The sequence below is a fragment of the Schistocerca gregaria genome, chromosome 2 (genome assembly GCF_023897955.1).
Source record: "Schistocerca gregaria isolate iqSchGreg1 chromosome 2, iqSchGreg1.2, whole genome shotgun sequence".
NCBI classification, from domain to species: domain Eukaryota; kingdom Metazoa; phylum Arthropoda; class Insecta; order Orthoptera; family Acrididae; genus Schistocerca; species Schistocerca gregaria.
This window is the reverse complement of record NC_064921.1, coordinates 423599933-423624583: the sequence shown is the minus strand read 5'-3', so window position 1 is coordinate 423624583 and position 24651 is coordinate 423599933. Positions and strand designations below refer to the sequence as shown.

The window sequence follows — 24651 nt, the reverse complement described above, 5'->3', positions numbered from 1 at the left end:
GGAGTGCACAATGGTTCTATGACACATTCTTACTGAATCAATGCATGCATTAAGCCCAGAGGAGGTTATAAGGGTACAGATATTGGTACTGTATATGTTGACCCTTACTTATCTCTGTCAGGTGGAAGAGTACAGATGCCTCAGGGATACCTCATCAAATTAGATATATATAGCTTTCGTGGTGACTGATTTGGCACATGGGAATGACTCAGTCGAGCCTGAGTGAGCTTACTGATCAGGTCACGAGCAAGAGTGCTGTGCACAACCAGGCACCGAAGTGTATTATTTGTAGATTGCTGACAGTCAAAGTTAAGGAAGTGAGTTACAGCTTTTTTATTTGTTCCATTTTTTGTGACTGAATTATCTTTGGTGATACTGTTGTTTTTAAAAGACAAAGAGTCAAGGAGCTTTGGTTCTGTTATAAATGTAGTTAGTTTCTCTGTTTTAATGGTGCATGATGTTTTTCTCTCAATAAATATTAATGGCTGTAAATCAACTTTTTATTCTACTCTAATAATGTTTATGAGCAGAGGAATGCTATAAAGGAAACAGAAAACTGTGTTAATGTCAATTACCTGATCTAAAACTTGTATGTGTGGCAGGGACAAAACAGTTGCCAATACCGAATAAGTATTTTTGTGTGAGGCATTTAGAAAATATTAACTGATGCTAAACTGTATTCGCAAAATTCACAGGAAAGAAAATACATTGTTTTGATAAAAGAACAATAATAAGATAAATTGTGAAATACACAGAGGTGTTGGAGAACAGACACAGCATTACGCACGAAGAAAGTCAATGAGGTTTTGGAAGTTACAGCTTTCTCGGTAGAGTATCCACAGTGCGAACAGCCTGATTGAAGTGGTCCCACAGATTCTTGATGGAGTTCAAATCCAGAAAGTTTGGTGGCCAGGGGAGTACTGTAAACTCACCCCAGTGGTCTTCGAATCACGCACATACATTGTAAGCTGGGTGAAATGTTGCATTGTCCTGCTAGTAGATGTCATAATGCAAAGGAAAAACAAACTCCGTATAAGAGTAGACATGGTCCCCAAGGATAAATGCATACTTGTGTTGATCCATCATGCCTTCCAGAATGATGATGTCTCCCAGAGAATGACACCAAACAATTTTCTAGGCCATCACTCCCTCCTCTGGCCTGGACCCTTCTAACAAATGTTGCAAGTTGTTTGCTTTCAGACCCCTCATGCTGTACCAACCATTTCACCTGAAAAGGCCATGTGTCATCACTCAGTGAAAGTCCTGTTGCAGAACTCGCATGCAAATCCCATCATTTGTTGCCGATGAACAGCAGTCAGCATGGGTACGTGAACAAGGCATCTGCTGTGGAGGACTGTATGCAACAACATATGCTGAATGGCCAGTGAGAAGACACTGTTGGTAAGTCCTCGGTTGATCTGGGTGGCCAATCGCTCACCAATTGCAAGACTATACGCTCATACATATCTCAGCACCTGTCGTTCAACCCCATCAATTATGGCCCATGGCGCACCACAGTTGCCTCAGTGCCATTTTTGGATAGCGCCATTTTGCCATGTATGGTGTACTTTAACCACAGTGGTATGCTAACAGTTTATAAACTCAGTTGTTTTGGAAATGCTTCCACCCTTGACACAAAAGGCAATGGTCATGTCCTGTTGGATATTAGTTAAATCACTCCGTTTCCACATTACCACAACAACTGCACATCCCTCTGACACGCTTTATATACTCTGAACTGCTAGTGCTGCCACCAGCTGTCTATGAGTGATTATTGCACACTGATGTCAAACATAAGTGGTGGTAACATTATATAACTAGACTGTGCATTTTGCTTCCCAGTTGCACCAAATGAAAATGATTCTAATAGGTTCTGATTTGTGTACGTTAACCCTCCGTTGCTCGTGCGGATGACACTCGTCATTCACATGACTTTCCCGCTCAATTTTGTCTGACAGGGCAGGATTAAGATCGCGCCATTTTCAGTACCTTTCTGTTAACTCTCCAGCAGTTAGCTCCAATCATTGTTGGCTTTCAGTTACGAAAGACACATTGTTTACGAAACATTATTATAGTCTGGAAGACACCTGTCATCCGCTTGAGCTCTACTGCCACAATCTGAAACAAAGTAAGTCTGTATTACTTTATTGCATTCCTAGATTCGATCAATCTTTCATGTGCATAAATTTGGACTTATTGAAACTGACTGCAGTTACTTGCCACGTTACCTAGTATTCTCTTTATTTTTAGATTGTGGAAGAAATGTCAAAGGCAAAAAAAAACCTCTGACAGAGTTTAGTAGAGATCCTAATGTATGGTTGGAATGGTTCAATGAGCTGAGTGATGAAGATGCTCACAGTTATAGTGCTGACTCAGAGACTGAGGATTGTCTTCATGAAAGTGGTCATGATTCAGAAACAGAACAAGAAGTGCCAGAGAATGACGAATATGAGTCACAGGAAGAAGTAACTCTAGAGGATGCATTTCTTTTAGGGAAAGATGGAATAGCTAAACTGAGGAAAAATAAATATCGTACCATTGTTAGAAGCAGGTCTTGTAATATTATTACGCATTTGCCTGGACCAAAAAATCAAGCTCGTATAAAAAGACAGAAATAGAAATTCTGAATTTGTTCTTGGGTGAAAACACAATAAGCATTATGGCAACATGCACTAATATATCAATCAGGGAAGTTCATGATAACTTCTCTAGGGAAAGGGATGCTAAAGAAACAGATGCGATAGATGTCAGAGCTTTCACTGGTTTGTTATATCTGTGTAGATCTTTGAGATCTAGGTAGAGAATATTGAAATTGTGGGATAACTCAAAGGGAAACGGACTTGAATCATGTTATTTATGCATAAGTGAAAACCGATTCAGGTTTCTGTTGAGATGTCTTAGGTTTGATAATATCCGTGATAGACGTGTTCTCAGAGGGACTGGCAAGTTGGCTCCCATCAAAGAGGTACTTTAACTATGCATGAACAGTTGCCAAAAATATTTTTCACCTAGTGAAAATCTTACTATTGACAAACAGCTTTTGGCATTTAGAGGAAACTGCCCATTCCATTCAGGCAATATATCCCCAGCAATCAGCAAAGTATCGGTTAAAGGTGTTTGCTTTGGTGGATGTAAAAACAGCTTACACTTTGAATTTAGAACCGTACATTGGTAAGCAACCAGAGGGACCATGTAATGCCAGTAATTCAGCTGAAGATATTGTTCTTCGAATGGTCTAACTGTTTCAAAAGTTAGAATGTATTATACTGTGTACAAATATTAAATGTATTATATATAGATTTAATAAAAAAATCATAAAATCAGTCATAAAGACCGTTTGAAGTATACAAATAGATCGCTTGCTTTGTGGATGACACCTGTCATCTGCCCGAGTGACCATGCACAAATTTTTACACGAGTAACGGAGGGTTAACTGAGACAGTCGGGATGAAACCTGATGACAGTGTAAATGCATATACAAAGTTTGGCAAATACAAAAATAATAGCAAAAAACTTCAAAAATTATACACCCCAAATTTTACAACGTGCATCAGAAAAGGAAATTATATTTGTTAAAAGTGAATAACTGTAAATCTATGGAAAATTATCTAGGACTGATAAACAATAATGTAGCAGGTCTTGCGAACACTGGTGACAATACTGATTGGTTGGTTGACTGATATGGGGGAGGGGACCAAACAGCGAGGTCATCGGTCCGATCAGATTAGGGAAGGATGGCGAAAGTAGTCTGTCATGCCCTTTCAAATGAAGCATCCCAGAATTTGCCTTAAGCAATTTAGGAATACCTAACGATGACTATTCTATGTGGATCTCCAGGCAAATGAGATGCAGTAGTTACAGCATAGTGCAATTTGGTAGATAATGAGAGCATATGTGCAACAACGAAAAGGCATCTGCTTGCTCATGAATTCACAAATGTAAAGGATTAACATTCTGCAATGTCACTGAAAGCTAATATTGATAACCAAAGGTAAAGAAAATGTCATTTATGGAACAATGTGAGAAAGGATAAGAACAAAGAAGCAGCATGAATACATACTTTAGTTGGTTGCTCCTGTCGGAAAGTTGAATTTCCCAGGAAAGGAGAACTTTAAAAGAGAGTGAAGAAAACGAGGTACTGTTAGTATGAGTGCTTCCTGTGGCACAGACACATTCGATAGTAACAACTGAGAAGTGGACACCAGGACAACTCACCACATGATTCCAAACGAAAATTATTTTTCAGCTGTTGATGAAAATATCTTAATTGAAAAGAGCACTTTTACTGATGGTTGGAAACATAGAAATCATGGGGAAAGGTACAATAAGGATTAACTTAACGATGAAGTTTTGTCTAAAGAATCTGTAGCCAGAAACACATTACCTGTGCCTGAGATCAATCATATAAGCTGTGAAGCAGCTCACTGAAAATGATATAAGGATTATTTTCAATACAGAAGGTTGCATGATATACAATGAATCTGTAATACTGGTCTTTAAAATTCAACAGAAAGGTTGTTTATGTTACAAAAATATGAAACCAAGCAATATTACAGAAGATCAATAAACATATTGAGAAATTCTGAACTTAACACAAAATCATAAGACTTATGGCATCATTGAATGATACATGTTAGTAAGAGTACAACTAACAAGATGATAGAAAAAGAATATGTCCTGGGAATAGACTGCCAAAAACACAAAAGAAATTCATGTGATGACTATCCGGTGAGTAAATTGACACAAAGACAGTTTTCGGAAACTGTATCACAAAATTCAAAGTAATGAACAACCATTGCAGAATTTGTTCATAGTGATCTCAAAGGACCTATGAAGTCCTGAGTTTGTGAGGCATTGACACTGAACGAGTATCACATGGATGATGCATGCAGATTTGTGCACTTCTTAAATAATAAGAATGAAGTATCTGAAGGATTAAAAAAATAGAAGATTCAAATGGAAAAACAAACTGGTAAACCACAATCAAATGGTCCACACTTCTGTTTGGGCAAATCATCACAGATCTGTGAATCTGAAGGAATGTGGCGTACAGGAACTATGACATGTACACCCAGTAAAATGATATAGCAGTATGCACATTAATCAATATCATAAAAAACCATGGACACAAATAACCACAACAACGAAAAAATTCCTTATGAATTGTGCACAGTTATAAAGCAGAGTATTTAGATTTGATAGGATGCAAAGAAACGTTTTGTTCACATACCAAAACAAAGAAGTCATTCTAAATCAACAATGCCAGAAAAAGGCTTTATTAATGGAAACAATGGATACAGGTTACAAACGAAACATGGTGTGGAATCTAGGCATTGTGTATTCAAAGAATTTCTGAATGGCAATGCTCAACCAAAATAGAGAACAAAATCAAACAATGTAAACTCCATGCTGCATTATCAACAATATAACAAAAAGATAGAGTGGTGCTTACCTTACTGATGACACATTAAGTTGCAGACAGACACAACTAAAAGAAACTTACATGTTAGTTTCGGCCACAGCCCTCATCAGAAAAGGAAAAACACACACACACCTGATGAAGGCTGTGGGCGAAAGTTAACATATAAGCCACTTTTAGTAGTGCCTGTCTGCAAATGAACATGTCATCTTTATGGTACGTACCAATCTAGCTTTTCCTGATATTGCCGAAAACAGGCAACAAAAAGAGTTTATTGAAATGTACAATGAAGGTGCATACCCATTTCCAAGTATTTAAAATGGAATTCCAAGTGAAACAGAAGATTCAAGAACTGAACAGGAATTTTATGGTTTCTACTTTTGTGTTAGCAGAAGAGCCAACACCGTGTTACGAGTGGAGGCCGAAATGCACATGTTTCAGCTCAGGCAGGCTGGTGTGAGGAGGGAAGAACTATACTGACGTGAGGTCTGGAATGTGACAAGGAATGAGAATTCAGAAAGTGGACGTAATTAGTTTGATACTTAACTTTAATCAATTAATGATGAACGTCACTCTTGATGGTACATGATTCACAATATTATTTGTTCAGAATACATTCTTGAAGTAATTATAGTAACTGAATATGGCGCCTTGCTAGGTCGTAGGAAATGACGTAGCTGTAGGCTATGCTAAACTGTTGTCTCTGCAATTGAGAGTGTCTGTAGACAGTGAACCATCGCTAGAAAAGTCAGCTGTACAACTGGGGCGAGTGCTAGGAAGTCTCTTTAGACTAGACCTGCTGTGTGGCGGCATTCGGTCTGCATTCACTGATAGTGGTGACACGAGGTTCCGACGTATGCTAACGGACTGCGGCTGATTTAAAGGCTACCACCTAGCAAGTGTGGTGTCTGGCGGTGACACCTCCTCTACGACCAGAGAAAAATTTGGAAGAAATGCTGTGGTTAACTGAAAGTAATCAGGAACTTGTGGAATATGCAAAAACTTCACAAAAATAGTGCAGGCCAAGACATAATGAAAAATAAAATCAGTTTAAGCAAATGCCATCTCAGTGAGTCTTATACTCCATGATTTTTCACTATTTCTGTAAGATCCTGCACTTTGGTGAGCAAGGTGAATGATGCTCTCCGCAGTTGACACAGATGGGAGGCTGAAAGTACAGCAGGAAGACATGGCCAAACTTCCAGCACTTAAAGCACAACATTGGTGGAGGGATATAGGGCTTGAAGTCACAGTGAGCACTTAAAACACAGCAATGGGGGAGGGATATAGGGCTTGATGTCACAGCGCCAGACCATCACCTTGACCTTCTCAGGTAATGCAGCACCCTCAAAGGCAAAGATGAAGGCACCGGTAGCAACCTGATTATCCCTCAGCCCCTGATGAATGTGCCAGACGAAATGAACAGCTCGCCCCCTCTAAATTGGCGTGCAGCTCATCATCAGACTGCAGAAGAAGGTCCCTATGGAATATAATACCCTGGACCATATTTAAACTCTTATGGGGCGTGATGGTAACTGAAACATCCCCCGACTTTTAACAAGTGAGTAACTGCCTTGACTGGGCAGAGGATGCTGTTTTGATCAAGGCTGACCCAGAGCGCATTGTGGACAAGCCCTCCACCTCCGCAAACTTGTTCTCTAAATGCTCTACAAAGAACTGAGGCTTCATGGACACAAAGGATTCCCCATCAGCTCTCATACATACTAGGTACTGGGGCAAATAAGCTTCTCTGCCCTCCTTAGACATTAATTCCCCCTATGGTGTGGCCAGGGAGGGGAACGATTTGGGTTCATACATGTTTGCATTAAATTGAACCCTCAAAAACTTGGAGACTGCTTGCAGCTGGCCACCAGCAAGAGATGATGTACCACGCATCGTTGCGGGTCATCTGCCCTGATGCCACCCACTCTGACCAAGGGCCCTTCCCATGGGTGACATCCAGCCTCAGCAAGGGCCAACTGGCAGGATGGCCATTGCCGGGAGTCGTGATGCCTCAGGGAGATAGGCATCCATTCCTTGGCATATGTAAGTGCAGGCATCAGCAGAGTGATCCCTTTGTTGTCAGGGGCTACAACCATTACGGTACATGGCAGCCCCACCACAACGGACTGGCTACTGCGCTGGATATCAAGTGACAAGAAGTACATGGTCGTCGTTGGCAGAGAAAGTGACACTGCACAGTGCATGGTGGAAAACGCACCCAGGAATGTATCCTCGCCCAGGAGATGAAGAACGAGCGGGACTGCATGCAACAATGAGAAAGCAGGCTAAAGATCTCAATGCACGATGGACACAATGTACCATGTAAGTCGCCCTTCCCCAATTGGCTCACTCTTCAGAATAATTTTCAAATATGGAGGTCAAACACGAGAGGAGACCATGACACGAGGGCTGAAATGTCTGAGACTCCTTTTAGTCACCTCTTACGGCAGGCAGGAATACCGCAGGCCTATTGTAAGCCCTGGACATGAAAGGGGGGCTAATACTTCTAATACTCTAGAGTCCTCTTTGACTCCTCACTTCTACCATATTAAGCAGATATTATGCCTACACATATATTTCAACTCATAGTAGATGCTATGTCTACCTGTATTTAATGATTCTCAGTAGATACTATGCCTATACATATTGCTCAAGTCTCACTACTCATCAGAGTACCTGCAACTCTGATTTTTCACAAAATACTATCATGATTAACTCCAATTTAGCTTTATAATTATTATACCCATTCTCCTGCTCCTGTCTCTCTAGGCACACGAGTTGATTGTTACTGTTCTTTCTTTATACACATTTATGTTTATATAAGAAGTGACGGAGAAAAAAATGGAACGATGCAAAAACGTCACATATCAAACCATATAATGTGTGCATCTACCCAGATGTGCATATATCTTTATTCCCCTACATCCCTTGGTGGTTCTGACATCACTTCAGGTTTCTAATTCGTCATTCTCCTGTTTGTGTTTAAGTGTATCTTTGTGTGTCTATAGATGTGTGTTTGTGTATCTTGATTCTTCAGCCTACTTATGTGAAATAAGTTGATGCTTATTGGAAACCACTGAAAATATGAAGGACTTCAGCGATAGAAGTGTATGGATATGGAAAGAGGGAAAGACATACCGGTACTCAAATGAGAAGTAAGAAGATAAAAAGTAGAAATGGTTGCTAAGATCAAAGAAGTGAAAGAAGATAGCCACAAAGACAGGAAAACCCTTCCCACCCCCCTTCCCCAGGATCCCTACTTTGCCAGTACTCATATGGGAATCCAGAAGAGGTATGATGTTAAATGTCTCCTGCAGAACGGACATTCTCACCTTCACCTTTGAAGCCCCCCTCCCCCCGAAGAAAAACCTTAGCAACACCTATGGAATGGCAAATGGTGAAGAATCAGTTACACTTGACTGCAAGGGTTGTCTGCAGGTGGGGTGTGTGATTAGTGTTAGTCGTGCTTGTACTTACACTACCCACCGCTTCTGAAAGTGATACAAACCCTCCCATTTACATTATATTTCATAAAAGGTATAAAGTATTATATACAAAGTATAAAATTCTTATACACTATAGCATAATAGCTGTTTATTTAACCACATTACTATCTTTTGCACACATACAGTACTCTATTCAGTTTATGTCGTCTCAACATCACACTGTTTAATTAGTACCCTACTATTACACTTTCCACTAATATAATATTCTATTTGTTTCATTTCATTTCTAGAGATCACTGTTTATATGTGATCCTTTTTACTCAGTCTTTATCTTGTAGTCATATTTCGGTTTCATACACACTAAACTTATAGGATAGTTTAAGAATTCAAGAATAAATTATGGGAATTCGGTGCAGGAAAAATAGTACAGAAGAAACACCGAAAACTACTAGGGATCCAACGATCGTCACTTCGCCCATTAACACAAAATGTTAACGTCCCTGGGAGACAGATGTGACTCTGCCAGGATCCTATGGATCTGACATTAACCTCACTCGATTCCTTACAGACCAATAGTTCTCATTAAATTTTGTGTGTAAGTCTCCCCATGACAAAACAATAACCACTCTACTATGAATGACAACATTAGGTTAAGTTATTCTATTTTCTACTTTGTCATGGACAAGTTTGATTTCTTCACACAAGTCATCCATAACGTTGCTAACATCATTAAATTCGGAAAAAGCAATCATCGAAATGTTTCTGGAGATTATACTCTCTGTAACTCACCGATCTTTAATTAGTTCATATGGTTCTCCCAAACTACTTACATTTATTATGTCACAGTTGACTATTTTCCCTTTCAAACTTCATCCTATATTATCTACTCGCGAACTAACAACGCGTGTAGTAACACCTGGGATTTTCGACTGAATAACCAACATTACTTCCTTAGGGCAATCTTTGCTCTCTTTCAAAGTATTCATTTCCTGTCTTACGGAATTAAATTTAACATTACATACATTTTTACAAAATTGTAATTTTTCAGTAAATTCGGATTCTACAGCATTATATTTACCTTCAATGTCAAATTCTAATTTTTTAGTTAAATCTTGTAGTTGCCCATCCTGTCTCTGGTTAAATTCAGTAAATATTTGATTATGTGAGTATTCAAAGAACTAGTCTTTAATAAAACTATATTTGCTGCTTGACTGTTCAAGGTTTCACTTTGATTACTTAAAATTTCACTCTGAGTATCTAATTTTTCACTTATAGTGGCTGAATCAGCTTTCTGGTCATCCAACTTAGCACTTTCATCATCTAAACTAGCATTTAATTCTTGTCTTAAAGTGGTTGAATTTGCACTCTGTGCATCTAATTTTTCACTTAAAGTTGCAATTTGGGCATTTTGAGCTTTGATTAAATTCAATATTTCAGACTCATCTGGCATTTCCCTGGTCACTTTAATGACTGTGGTTGGGTCTGAAGTTTGTTGCTGTTCTTAATCCATAAATTTATTGATCTTAGACCTAGTAATCATCTAAAAGAAAATTCACCACTGAATACAATAACTACACTAACAGTTTATCATTCAACAGTTCCTTCAACTTTACCAAACAATTATTGTTTTTCGCTCACCTGATGTAGGGTTCTAGCTGTATTGGTGAGTGGATGTGTAATCAGCGCCGGTGGACAGCACTGGGGACAGTGGCATCAAATGTTGGTTTTAGCATCATCATCGCAGAGCGGACATGAAGTCAGCACTGGTGAGCAGCAGCTGATGCAGTCAGCGTCGGTGGCTGGTTACTGTGTCGGCGTCGATGCGATGTTATGTGTGTGAAAACTGGTTACTCTCCACACTCAATCTTCTTAGTCAAAAAGTTGAGGTCTTCTCTTCAGTTCTCTTTGCTACTACTTTCACACATATTTTACTACGTTGCACTCCCAACTTCCTTCCATTGGTTTATTGGACTCAATACAATTACTGGAAACAGTTCCCATATGTTGTTAGGCCTGGTTGCTATGGCAACACCTAATATCTTCTTTCCGTTTCTGTCTTGAAATTCCCGTTTTCTTCGGGCCCTGTCACAGTCGCCAAGTTCTAACATTTTTTGGACAGCACGGGACAGCGTGGCACGAGGGTGCAAGACTCTCATGTCTCTCGAATTTGACTTATGTATTGTGTGCAGCCAATTTTCTTCTCTGGGTAATCAGTTCCATCGATCTCTAAAAGCTGCTTCTCTGAAGACTACAGAGGGTTACAGGAATTTATTAAGCTACTTCTCTATTCTTGAAATAATATGTGGCAGCAACATTTACTCTTTCTCACATAAATATGTAAGCTCTGGCAAGCCAACTGGTGTCTTTAAACATCAGACTCGATAAAATGCAAGTACAACAACATAGGTTGTAACAATCTAATAATTTACGGACATCACATGCGTCCTGCCTCATACAGAGCTAAGACACGAAGTAAGTTAAAAGTATGTAGTCAATTGTTTTCTTCTCTTTTTCTACAATAATCACTTTCACTATCACATCAAAGAATACTACTTGATTATTCCTTAAGTTTTGATCACGTCTTCTGTGGCACTGGTGGCAAACACTTGTCAGTGACTCGCCCCTCTTCAGTCTTCTAACAACAAACATCCAACCTGTACATAGAAACAGGTGGATCGGTAGAAATGTTCTCACTCTCCCACACTCTTACCTAACATATCATATGTTCGAGACGGTGGAAGGCAGAGTATATCTGGAATTTACACCAAAATTCTTGAGGCACTACAATGTCAGATATGGAGGAGTAATAAACATATAATTTGATGGGAGTTTCCACTAAAAAGCAACACAGTGGAAGAAAGTGAGGGAAACATTGACAACATCCCAAAAGGTGTGGTGGGTAACTGTAGGGGAAAGACAAGATGGCAAATTGGACCAAATGTACAGAACCACCAGAAGCAGGATTAGAAAATATGTTGGTGGAATTAAAATTATGGGTATAAAGTAACTTTAAGGAATTGGATGAAAGATTCAACAGGCAAGAAAGCAACACAATGAAAATAGAAAAGATCATGACCAAATTGTGGGAGAATTTAAAGAAAATGGAAGAGAAACTTCAATCGGAAATAATATTGTTAAATATGAGAGAAAAGAATGTGGATGAATTTAAAGAAAAACTTTATAGGCTAGATAATAAAATTGTAGAATTAAAAATGTAGATGAAATCAGAAAGACAGTCAGGAAAAACAAATGTTGATCTTTGATGAAGTGTTCAAAACCTGGAAGAAAAGAGTTCATATGAAATAAAATGGAAATAAAATTGGTACAAGAGAAAGCATAAGAAAAGGAACAAAATAACAAATGAGCAGGCAGAGAAATGGGAAATGGAAATTCAGAAAATCCCAAAAAATCAGGAACAAAAGCATGAAACAGTACTTAATAGGGTAGAAGCAGTAGAAGCACAGACGGAAGTGAATAAGCAAAAGCAAAATGAAGTCAATGTATGTGCAACTCAAGTAAAAAGCAGACACTGAGAGTCAAGTAGACAAGAAGTAGGTACAACAAATGATGGAAAAACATGTAGAGCAAGCAGTAAGTTGCTAACTGCATCCAGAAGCTGGCTCTAGAAGCTGATAACTTACAACAATAATTAAAAATGACTTCCAGGTGATAAACATAGTCATAAATTTAACAAATCCCAACCGAAAAGAAACCTGCGTCCAGTGCTATTCATTAGGAATTTCCACAGTTTGTTACACAGGGTATGTGTGAAAAAGACAAAAATTGCTTACCTGTCAACCAAATGGATGATGAAGCACATAACTGGGGTAAATGTTTTGAAAAAAAAGCACCTAACCTACTCAGAATTTGAGAATATGTTTTTGAATAAATATTGGTCAAAAAGCAAGCAGGATAAATACTGATTTCAGTATTAATTGGCCCTATAATCATAAGCAGGAAGGAGTGTATAATGAGCTTTTAGGGGACTAACTCTAAAGAAGTCAATATCTTAATGTGTTGTAGATGAACGAAACTTAGTGCACTGGGTAGTGCAAAGAATTCCCTGCAAAGCACTCAGTTATTTAATAGACAATATAATAGAAAAAGAGGAACAAGCACATATAATATTTGCAAGGAGCAAATTTCAGCAGAAGGGAACAGCAAGAATAAATACACCATGAAACAGTAAGAAGTAACAACCAGCGGCTAAAGGCAAGTCAAGGGTGTGGCATATACCTTTTTCAGTATTGTGACATACAAGAGAAAGTAGGTACAGAAGAAAGGTGAAGCTGTGCGAAGAAGACAAGAAAGCATGGTGGTAGAGAAGCGGCACAGAGCAGCCATCAAATGAGGACATTGGAAAACAGACTAATTTCAGTAGGGGCTGCCCCAGAATGAAAGCTATGGACTTATAAGCAGTCAGTCATCAGAACAGAAAGGCTGAAAGACAGACAGAAAGGTTTAAAGGATAAGGTGGTAATTACTCCAAGTATAAAGTTTAAACTCTGTGAGTGAACAACAAAAGTGATTCTGAAGTCAGCCATATGCAACAGCAGATAGTATGTACAATGAATTACTGATGGCAGGTTGGGCCACAAAATTTTGTGTGTAAACTATAATGCAACAAATAACATGAAATTGGCAGTTTTTACAAAAATGACATAAATCTGTCAGTTTTTACAGAATGTTGCAAAATTTGGTATTTTCCCCATTCCTGTCTAGAGATGTAAATATGAACAGAGCTGATTACTACTTATTGGTAACTAATAGCATGGTCATTTAATGCTGAAATTGGATCCTGACATTTTTCTCAAGGTTGAACTATGCATATAACTATAAAATGACCACTTCTATCTGGCGTATGGAACTGATGACTAGAAGTGACATCAGCTGGTAACATTTTTATCTACAAAAGTCAAATTTTAAGAGCCTTTTGTACAACAAATCAAAACAAAAGTGACACCTTTAGGAAAGATATTTAATGTGATGTATCAATTGAACTACACATTTTTGTAGTACTATACTATAACAGCCAATCATATCTTGGGCTATACTACAGATCAGACTATCACCACAGATTTCGTTTTTCAAGACAGTAAAAATAGTACAGAGTAAATATTGAGATGAAAATTTTCAAGTTTCTGCTGTACCACCTGAAACATGTTTTTCATGACGGCTTGTGTCCCGTGCTGTGAATGGCTGACAGAAGCAATCCAAGCAGATGCCACGCTGCCTTCATGTTTGTTAACCTTAAGTGCTGTACTTGGTAGTTTTCAAATTTGTACTTGTGTTGTACTTGGTAGTTTTCATTTTTGTACTTGTTTACTATGAAAATATAGAGTTCAAATAATGTACTGCACTAAAGATATCTCCAAAATACACCATTTTTATATAATTTTTTGTGCAAAAATTTTAGAAAATGTGTCATACTGTGCTGAAAGCAATTTGGCTTCCACGTTCAACTACGGCTTGCTGCAACAGTTTCCATATTATAGACTTTTTTATATGATTCATATTTGCCAATGATTGTACTTTTTATTACAACATCCCCTACAGCAATGACGGCCTTAGGTCACGAGATCCCAAACTTTTCTTCTGGTGGAACACTTTGGAGTCCTGGTGACTTGACAGAAATACGTTGTTTATTTCCCTGGTTAATAATTTTTTTTTAAAAAATGATAAAAACTTATTTTATACAGCAATTAATTTGATCTTAAAGCATAACTAATAACATAGAAATCATAATATTTTTTAAAATAAATTGTACCATCAAAAATGCAATGTTATTAACAGTTTTTTGCGGAACATTTACTCACTTCTCACCAAACACCATTGTTCTGCAGAGCACAATTTGAGAAATCTTGCCATATGTCACTATTAAATGGTTAAAAGTGCTGAAAATACCGCAGTAGTAAACATTAATACAAGAACAAAACTTGTCTGAACCTCTGTGGCTACTGTCTTTGTCACAAATGCTATATGTGATGGATGGGATAAAAATTCATGAAATTAGATTCTTGCTTTCAAGCACTTACAGCACCTGTGATATGTCACAGGTAGTGCAGCAGGTGTTAGTGGCCATATGGAAACTGCTAGTTAGATTGACAACACGCAAAGTGTGTTGCTTTTGTTTCATGTTGTGCCCAGATGGGGCGGGGGAGGGGGGAGGGGGGGGGGAGGGATAGCGGCATTCTAATGCAGTACGGCATAGTAAAGGGGCTGCTGGACAGTGGCCAAGACTATCCCTAGCGGACGAAGGCAATCAGTGGAGGGGGAAATTTTCAACAAGTGGTCCAGCATTTTCTCAGTGGATGTTAGTTGGTGATCTCTTTGCCAATCAGTTACATGGAGCAGGTGGTGGGCTAGCACAAGTGGCCCACTCAGTCTTTGTATTACAAGTAATAGAATGCTGTGTTAAGGCAATGTGTGGGAGAAACAGCTGATGGTGTGCCACACCTGTTAAGTGTTGCAGGTGTACAGCCCACGATGCAAAATGTGTTGCCTTCTTGTGTGTTAATTTCACTTACAAAAAGAATATGCAACAAAAATCCATACATGCTGTGTTTTCTCTGCAGCAGATAGAATATTTGAAATTTTCTTATGCACATAATGGGTTGTAGTTGAATAATGTCACATTAAATAAGGCTTGCTTCGAGCAACAATCTAACGCCTTAGGCCAGAATGAGATTTTCACCCTTCAGCGGAGAGTGTGCTTATATGAAACTTCCTGGCAGATTAAAACTTTGTGTCAGACCTAGACTAGAACTTGGGACCTTTGCCTTTCATGGGCAAATGCTCTACCATCTGAGCTACCAAAGCATGACTCGCAACCCACCCTCACAGCTTCAATTCTGCCAGTACCTTGTCTCCTACCTTCCAAACTTCACAGAAGCTTTTCTGCTAACCTTGCAGAAATGGAACTCCTGGAAGAAAGGATATTTAATGCCTTAGTATTTTCTATGAATACACATTTCTATGCTATACTACGTAACTCATTGTAAACTGAATGAAACAATGTGCATCTTCATATTTTTACGGTGCAAAGACTTCTCCATAAAATTTCAGGCATGCAGCTGCATAAATTCAGCTTCTTCTTCTAATATTTTGGCTGAATACCATCCAGCAGTCTTCAGAGTGTGAGCTGAGGTGACTAATGTTTCAGCACCTGCTCCGTCCTTTTAAACCCGAGGACTGAACCACTGAATGAAACAAGTTTACTGTTACCAATCACTGTTTAATTTATTTCCACAATGCATGTCAGACATTTAAACATCCATCATAAGGTAGAGTTATTTGTGTTAATATGATGTGCAAGTGTCGTGTTAAGACTATGAGATAACCTGTGGCAATGTCTCTGCTGCTTAAAGGCCTCGAGAAAAATTATTTTCCGTAGAGACTATAAACTCTCATCCAAGGTTCAAAATGGAGTTTTACATTCTGATGCACAGGAAATCATGTTTCGAAGTAGAGAAGGAATTAGCATATTTCATCAAAATATAAGAGGTTTTAGAGATAAAGTTAGTGAACTGCTTATAGATGTTGACTCTGAAATTATTGGTATATCGGCCCACTTAAATAATCTGACAATTCAGAGGCTTCCTTTAGCAGGAAACAGATTAGCTGGCTGTTCTTTAAGGAGTTCCTTGCGGTGTGGGGGAGTGGCTATGAACGTAAAAAACAGTATTCCATTTGAGTCCACAGACATATCACGGCACTGCACTGAACAGATATTTGAATGTTGTGCAGGGGCAGTTGAATTTAATGGAACTAAACTACTAATTGTTGTTGTTGTTTATAGGTCCCCTAACTCTGACTTCAGAGCATTTCTGTTCAAGCTAGAGAGGATTCTTGATTCACTTTGTAGGAAGTAACAGAAATTAGTTACATGTTACTTCAATATAAATTTTGCAGATGATGGCTGAAGAAAACTGATGTTGATAGATCTCCTAAATTCAAATGATCTGATGCAGACTGTTTTTTTTTTTTTTTTTGGCTAGTGTGCAGAGGAACATCAGCACAGCCATAGACAATATTTTTATTCATTCTTCGTTAGTAGATGGGCATTCTGTTAGTAAAAGGGTGAATGGCCTTACAGACCATGATGCACAAATTTTAACACTAAAAAGCTTTTGTACTCAAACAAATGTCACATACAATTACAAACTATGTAGGGAAGTTAATCCAACAGCAATAGAAACTTTTTTAAACCTTGTCAAGGAACAATAGTGGCAGGATGTATATAGTGCCAATAACATAGATGATAAATATAATACTTTCCTTAACACATTTCTCGTGCTCTTTGGGAACTGCTTTCCATTAGAACATTCTAAATGGGTACTAGCAGTAATAGGCAGCCCAGGTGGCTGACTAGTGGGATAAGGATATCATGTAGAACAAAGCAGGAATTATATCTGTAGTGTTCGTACTGTAAGGCCTTCAGTACACACACCATCAGATTATTTGACTTGTCGCTCTAACGAAGTAGGCGAGTGTCAGCAATATGTCTCATGGTCTTATCGTGGCGTGTTTATCTTCTGCCGTTAGGTCAGACGATAGAAACGCCACTTGCACGCTTAGAGTAGCAGATTGACGGTGACCAACTTTAAACAGAACTTGATTAATTTTCACACACATTTATTAAAATAACAAAAACTATAGACATTACGTAACTTGATTCTGGATGCTGTTTACAATTGACAATCTGAAGTTCCTTTGGTCTTGGTACGTTAATCTTATTCTCACATATCTCTGATACTTGACAAAGTGTCTATACATTTCTCTTCATGGCTATGTACAGGAATATGCTAATATTATTAGGCGCACACTGAAACTTGACTACAGACTACTGCAGACTAATGCAGCTAATGCAGACTGGTACAGACAAATGCAGACTGACTAATTGGAGGTCTGTACACTCGTTATAATACCTCGAGCGTTCAGGTATCACTGCGCGAGTGTGATCCGCGAGGAGAAAAGGTTCTACGTTAGCAGCAATATCATTGGCTGCGTTACATATTAATACACGGATCAGCGGAAGCAGAATTTGGTCCGTCTTTATGGCAGCACCATCTCATAGTGCGGGGATGGATGAGCGCTGCGCCTGCGCTGTTGTACTTAGCGGGGCGCGCTCTAGTGGGAAAGTTGTGTACGCGCTGACTATGTGGAACTATGTCCACAACAATATCAAAATGTTAGAAGTAGTCACTATCTAGCTACAGTAGCCCATTGCAAACAGTATTGTAAGGTGCTTAAAAATGTTACTAGGAAGGCAAAGAGTCTGTGGTATACAAATAGAATAGCTAATTTACAGGATAGAATTAAAACCATATGGTCAGCAGCACAAGGTTGACAATATAAAAGTCAAGTTGTAGTAAAAATATTTCTGTTACTGATAAATCAGATATATGTACAGTATTTAACAATCATTTTCTGAGCATTGCTGGTGAATTAAATAAAAATTTAGTTTCTACACGGAATCATATAATTTTCTTGGGAAATGGCTTTCCCAGATTGATGTCTGAAATGCTCCTCTGTGATACAGACAAGAAGGGGGGGGGGGGGGGGATTGAGTCAATAATTAAATCGCTGAAGGCTAAGGACTCTCATGGATATGATGGAGTGCCTAGCAGAATATTAAAGTACTATGAAAACATGTTAGCTCTGTACTTAGCCATATTTGTAATTTTTGCTTCAATAATGGTCAGTTTCCTGAACAATTAAAGTATTCAGTAGTAACTCCGCTTTATAGATATGGATAATGTAGACAATTTTAGACCTACTTCTATGCCATCAGTGTTTGCTAAAGTTAGTGAAAAGGCTTTATATGTAATGGCTGTACATGTAAGGATAATTGATTATTTTATATCATATGATTTTCTATCAAATTTACAGCTCAGCTTTAGATGTCATTTAACAACTGAAAATGCTATATTCTCTTTTCTCTGTGAGGTACTGAATGGATTAAAGAGGAGGTTTCGAACGCTTGGCATATTTTTTGATTTAACTAAGGCTTTTGATTGTATTAATCACAAAATATTGCTCCAGAAGTTGGACCATTACGGAACACGGGGAGTAGTTCACAATTTGTTCACCTTTTACTTTAGCAACAACAGCAAAATGTCATTATTCACAGTGTTGAGATTGGCTGTGATGTGGGTTCTGAGTGGGGTACAGTCAAGTGGGGTGTGCTCCAGGGATCAGTGTTGGGGCCACTCCTGTTCCTTATTTATATAAATGATATGCCCTCTAATATTATGGGTAACTCTAAAATATTTCTGTTCGCTGATGACACTAGCTTGGTAGTAAAGGATGTTGTGTGCAACACTGGCCCAGTTTCAAATAGAGCAGTTCATGACCTATGTTCATGGCTTGTAGAAAATAAACTAACACTAAATAACAGTAATACTCAGTTTTTACAGTTTCTAACACACAATTCAACAAAACCTGACGTTTTAATTTCATAGAATGGGCATATGATTTGTCAAACTGAACAGTTCAAATTTCTAGGTGTTCAGATAGATAGTAAACTCCGGTGGAAAGCCCACATTCAGATTCTTGTTCAAAGACTTAATGCTGCCATTTTTACTGCTCGAACGGTATCAGAAGTGAGTTATCATGTGACGTGAAAATGAGTGTACCTTGCGTATTTTCATTCACTTATGTCCTATGGTATTATATTTTGGGGTAACTCTTCCCATTCTAAAAGGATATTTTTAGCTCAGAAACGGGGGGTTCAGCAATAAGGGATGCAAGTTCACGAACCTCTTCTCGACCCTGTTCACGAGTCTGGCTATTTTGACATTGGCCTCTCAATCTATATATACCTTACTGTCATCTCTTGTTAACAATATCAGCTTATTCCCAAGAATAAACAGCTTTCACTCACAGGATGTATACGCGGAGAAGAAAGAAAAAAAAAATTACCAGGTTTTTCCCGGTTAAAAATACACTTTCTCCTGGATGAAAATTTACTTTTTCCGTGTTAAGTGACAGTATACTTTTCCTCGGAACTGTAAAACTTATCAATCCTTTGAATGGTTATGGTTTTACACACCGGTGTAGAATTTCCTGGCCCTTAAAAAATGAAACTCAATAAAAAAAATAATAAAACACGTTTTGGAAAGATCTTTGATGTGCAGCAACGTGTACACAGCATGTTTTCGTGATGTGGTCAGCCAATAGCTATATTGCTGTTAAGTAGCCCGTACACACAAATAAAGAAAGTATCTAAGATTAATAAGCTGCAAGAGTAGCTAACCTTTCACATATAACGTTGATGTTTTTTGGGCATGTTGCAATTTAAGATACGTCACACAAATGTGCCAGTAAAATTTTTAATAACGACATAAATGTCTGATCTTCTGGACTCAAAATTTTTCAAAATGGCCGTCCTCAAAGAGTTGATTTTTAAATGACAGTCAAACGCTCTGTGATTTAAGAAATTCATCATACACTCTCACACATAGTTCATCTTACGTTCAAGGAAACTTACTTTGAAAGTAACGCTTTTCAAACAACCATTCGCAATTTTTCCCGCGACCTGTTACAAATTAGTTAGTTTCAGCAGTTGCCAGATAGCAGGTGTCACTGCACTTGTGCAGTTATGCCCGTATGTTTGTACGTGTAAAATATTAGAAGACCTCACATTATGTCATAAAAGAAAAAAGACATCAGTGGATACTCCCAGAGCATTGGAATTTCATGAACCATACTAAACTGCATAATTCGGCTTAAAGTGCAGATTCATACGTTCAGATTCAGATGTAAATTTTCTTGGAGTAGCAGTACTGTTTTATCATGTTTGGTTCTTTATTATGGCATAATGCCATACGTGCTACAAGATGAAAACATACACTTTTGAAATGCAGTGAACAGTTGAAACTAGCCAGTAGTGGTCAATTAAACACTTCGTTTCAAATATTTTGATTGCCTCAATGGAAAAAATCATAAAAGCCAAATTTGTTTAACAAACTGACAAAAATAAATTCATTGTTCTGCAACGTGATTAATGCTGCACTGTCAGAAAAGTGGAAATAAAATAAAATCTGAAACTTATAACATATTTTAGCCTACTGGAATTAGGTTAATGTATTTTACTTCATTTGTCATTTGACATGAGAGCAATAAATGAAGAAGAAACAGCAAAACCACTAAACATAAACTCAGGGCACATGGAGATTGTCCACCTCCCCACTACAACTCAAGCTGCTCTGTGCATCAGCCCTGGATCAATGATATTCCGAAGCGCAGCAATACTAGATAGTCCCTTCTGTCTTCTAGATGCAAAGGGGAGTCCCCTGGCTGACACAACTCGTTCACTATGCAACATATCCAAAAATCAGCTTACGATTCATTCAGTTACGATTCATTCAGATATCAACTTAGAATATGTTCAAAAACCAACAGGGATGCGTTTCACAATTATGTGAGTAATCGACAGACCAACATGCACTGGATACTAGGTGCTTTGTGACACAAGGTTTTTTTCCTCAAGAATACGAATTTTCTGCTTGCTGTTACTGTTTATACAGCTAACAGCCACATTTCTGTAGCAAGAAGCAGGAGAAGGTACTCCACATGCGGGACGCAACCGTGCATGCCCATGAGCCCGCTCACAACTGCTCAAACGCTTCTAATGTAAACAGTTGTGATTCAAGCTCATCGGAGGCAATTTGTTGTTATGAAGCACTGCATAATCATCCTAATCCTTTGATGCATTTTGCTGTTGGCAGACATTTGTATGAGCCTTGTGTTTTGTTGTTATATATGGTGTATTTCCTTTGCAACCTAAGTTTTATTTTCATTTTTTTGCTCTTGTTCATGTTTTGTTGCTGCTCCCAGATGAAAAATTTTCCGGGTTTTTCCCAGATCTCCCTGTTGTCCTGGGTCATATACACTCTCACTCAGTTAATACTGGGCACAAATCAAACCTGCATTTGGATCGGACTTCCTTAACTTTTGTGCAGAAATGTGTGCAGTATAGTGTTGCAACAATTTTCAGAAACCTACCACTTGAATTCAAAAATCTTAGCAGTAATCCACACGCTTTTCGATCAAAACCGAAGAGTTTCCGCATGGGTCACTCCTATTCTGCCAAGGAGTTTCTTGAAAAATTAAGCTGATTCTTGTCGTACTGTTGATTGTGTTTACTTAAACTTATGGATTATTTGTAATTACTTGTATGTTTTAATTTCATGTACTGACATGTTCCATGATCTTTGAGATTTGCTCCTCAATTTGGTCCTATGGAACTTGTCGGGAGGAGGGGGGGTGGGGGGGAGGGAGGAAATACTGCCAACGAATCTTACAATTTTTTTCTTCTTATCATCCATACTTTCTAACATATAAACTACTTTTGAAGTTCTAAAATGTACTAGAGTAAATAAAATGTCTATAAAATGCCGCGCTGTACAATGTACATGCTGTGAAACAGTTGCAATTCCTGAAATCCATTACTCGTGGTCTCTGGGCTCCTGAGGAGTACCACAGTCTTGGATCCATGGATAAACCATGAAAATCTGCCACATTACGCCACAACACAGACACACCAGCCTCAGGGCAGATTGGTGAGACTACATCTGACAGGCAGGGCCCACACATTAGAAGGAAATTATGGACTTCAGATCATCAGGCCCAATTCGTTAGAGATACCCACAGAAATGACCTGTGGTTTTGGCCCGTCATGGACGTCCACTCATGTGGTCAGTTATTCTCTTGTCACAGATAGCATGTCGATGAAATGAGACTGTGGTGATCACCCACGCAACAGATAACTTGTGCAAATACTATGAGAATCAATACTAATGAGGACAGGTGGCAAGTCACCGTAAAGATGACTGCTGAGCCACAGACATGCACATAGGAAAGTCAATCACACTCTAAACTAAATTTTTGGCTGTAGCCTTTGTCAGTAAATGAGAGCACACACACACACACACATCCACACAATCACTCAGACACAACTCACACACACATGACCATTGTTTCCTGCTGCTGCGTCAACAAGCTCTGAGAATCAGATCCTACTGTGGAGAATACCCGTTGGCTTCAAAAACTCTCTTCAAGTTTAGAAGCTCGTCCTGCAGACTGCTCTCATCAGCAATGATGTGTGCTCTGTGAAAAACGTTCTGAAAGCATTCATCATCTGCAATGGATGGTGACAGCTATTTGCAAATAACTACAAATCTGTATATTTTGGTTTCAAATATAATGTACGTCCCAATATTCCATCATCTTTGTGCCAGATCAAAACATTAAAGAATGGAAGACATCTCTCCTTTTTGATGTCCGTTGCAAACTGAATTTGTTCATGGATGGAATTCAGATTGCGTGACAATTGTTGTAATTTATCTTCACTGTGTAGCCACATTACAAACATGTCATCAACATATCTCTAAAATACTGTGAGTTTTAAGGTAGCTGATTCCAGCACTGTCTTACAGAATGTTCAATTCCTCTAAAATACTGCGAGTTTTAAGGTACCTGATTCCAGCACTGTCTTACAGAATGTTCAATTTTTGATCTTTGATTATTTTTTCCAAAACTCAGTCCCATAGTTTTGTACCCATAAGTTTTCTCATTGCAGAAATGCACATTTTTACTAGAAAAAGGTGTCGATTTACTTCAAACTAAAAAATTTCATTTTTAGCCAATTCTGGCAGACTTTGTGGAACCCCACAGGAATACACATAATATTAGCAACATAGTTTGTGTCATGTTCTCAATTTTACTGTTATCCAACACCAACACGTAATTAGACTTACTCCTTTCCTCATTATAATTTCATCATTAATTTTGCTTTGTTTTTGGTTAACACATCTCAATTATTATTTGTATGCACATCTATAAATAGTTGTGCCGGACAACACTTCAGGCAGCTAGAGGTTGGCATTCATTACATGAACAGCATACAATTGGTACAAAGTTAGACTGAACACCATGCTTGAAGTCAGTCGCTACACTTTTAGCACCTATATGTCACTAGCCAGTACCAGTCAATCTGTGGTTCCCAGTCACTTATTAACATTTCATGATTGCTATCAATAAAAATGTATGATTAAGTTGTGAGAGAGTAAAATAGTCAAGCTGTACACATACAGCTAAACCATTTGCGGCAGCATATAATTAGCCTGAGAGTATTAGATGTCATGTGAATGTTCTGTAAGTAAGAACTAGTGTGTTAAGAAAGTATTCGTGTAATTGTTTGCTGAGGAGTATAACTTGCTGAGCTTGTGCAAACACAAACTCCTTACTCTGAGAAAGATGATCATCAAAAAATCAGAACCGAGCTTCAATAAATGCAAGGGAACTGAAAACTGTGTGCAGTATGTAGTGTATGTTCTTCAATGAATGTCAATCCAGTCCATAAACAGAAGGAGATGTTATGTGAGGCCACTGAAGGAGAATAGATCAGATAGGTTAAACCAGCACTAAAAATCATCACTGAAAGTAGTGTTCAAGTCCAACTTAAGACTTACAGGATCAGTTCTCACAGAGACATAAACAGCAACACGGATGTTCATTTGCAATGCACTGAGCAGCTTGATGAGTTTCTGTGATGGCACTGCATGAATATAACCTCTTTCCTTAAGCTCAGCTGCACAGCTTTTCAATTCCAACAAATCCTCATATCTTATTATGGCATTTTTTGTGACATCTGCAATTAAGAGGGAAAATTTCTTATTTAAACATAAACAATGTACAAAAAATAGAGACATTTGCAATATACTGAATAAAATAGGTGACTACACTGTCCAACACCAGTCATGAAATAAATTTAAGCCA

At 38.3% G+C, this 24651-nt stretch overlaps 1 protein-coding gene across 2 annotated transcripts in view; it reads right to left on the bottom strand.

Moving 5' to 3' along the window:
- The window catches only part of LOC126323887 (nipped-B-like protein A), a 486440-nt gene that overhangs the window by 431511 nt on the left and 30278 nt on the right, over positions 1-24651 (bottom strand). For both annotated transcript variants that reach the window (XM_049994805.1, XM_049994812.1), the window contains exon 3: positions 24345-24523. In XM_049994805.1, the coding sequence (XP_049850762.1) occupies positions 24345-24523 (179 nt within the window). The remainder of the gene's footprint in view (positions 1-24344; positions 24524-24651) is intronic.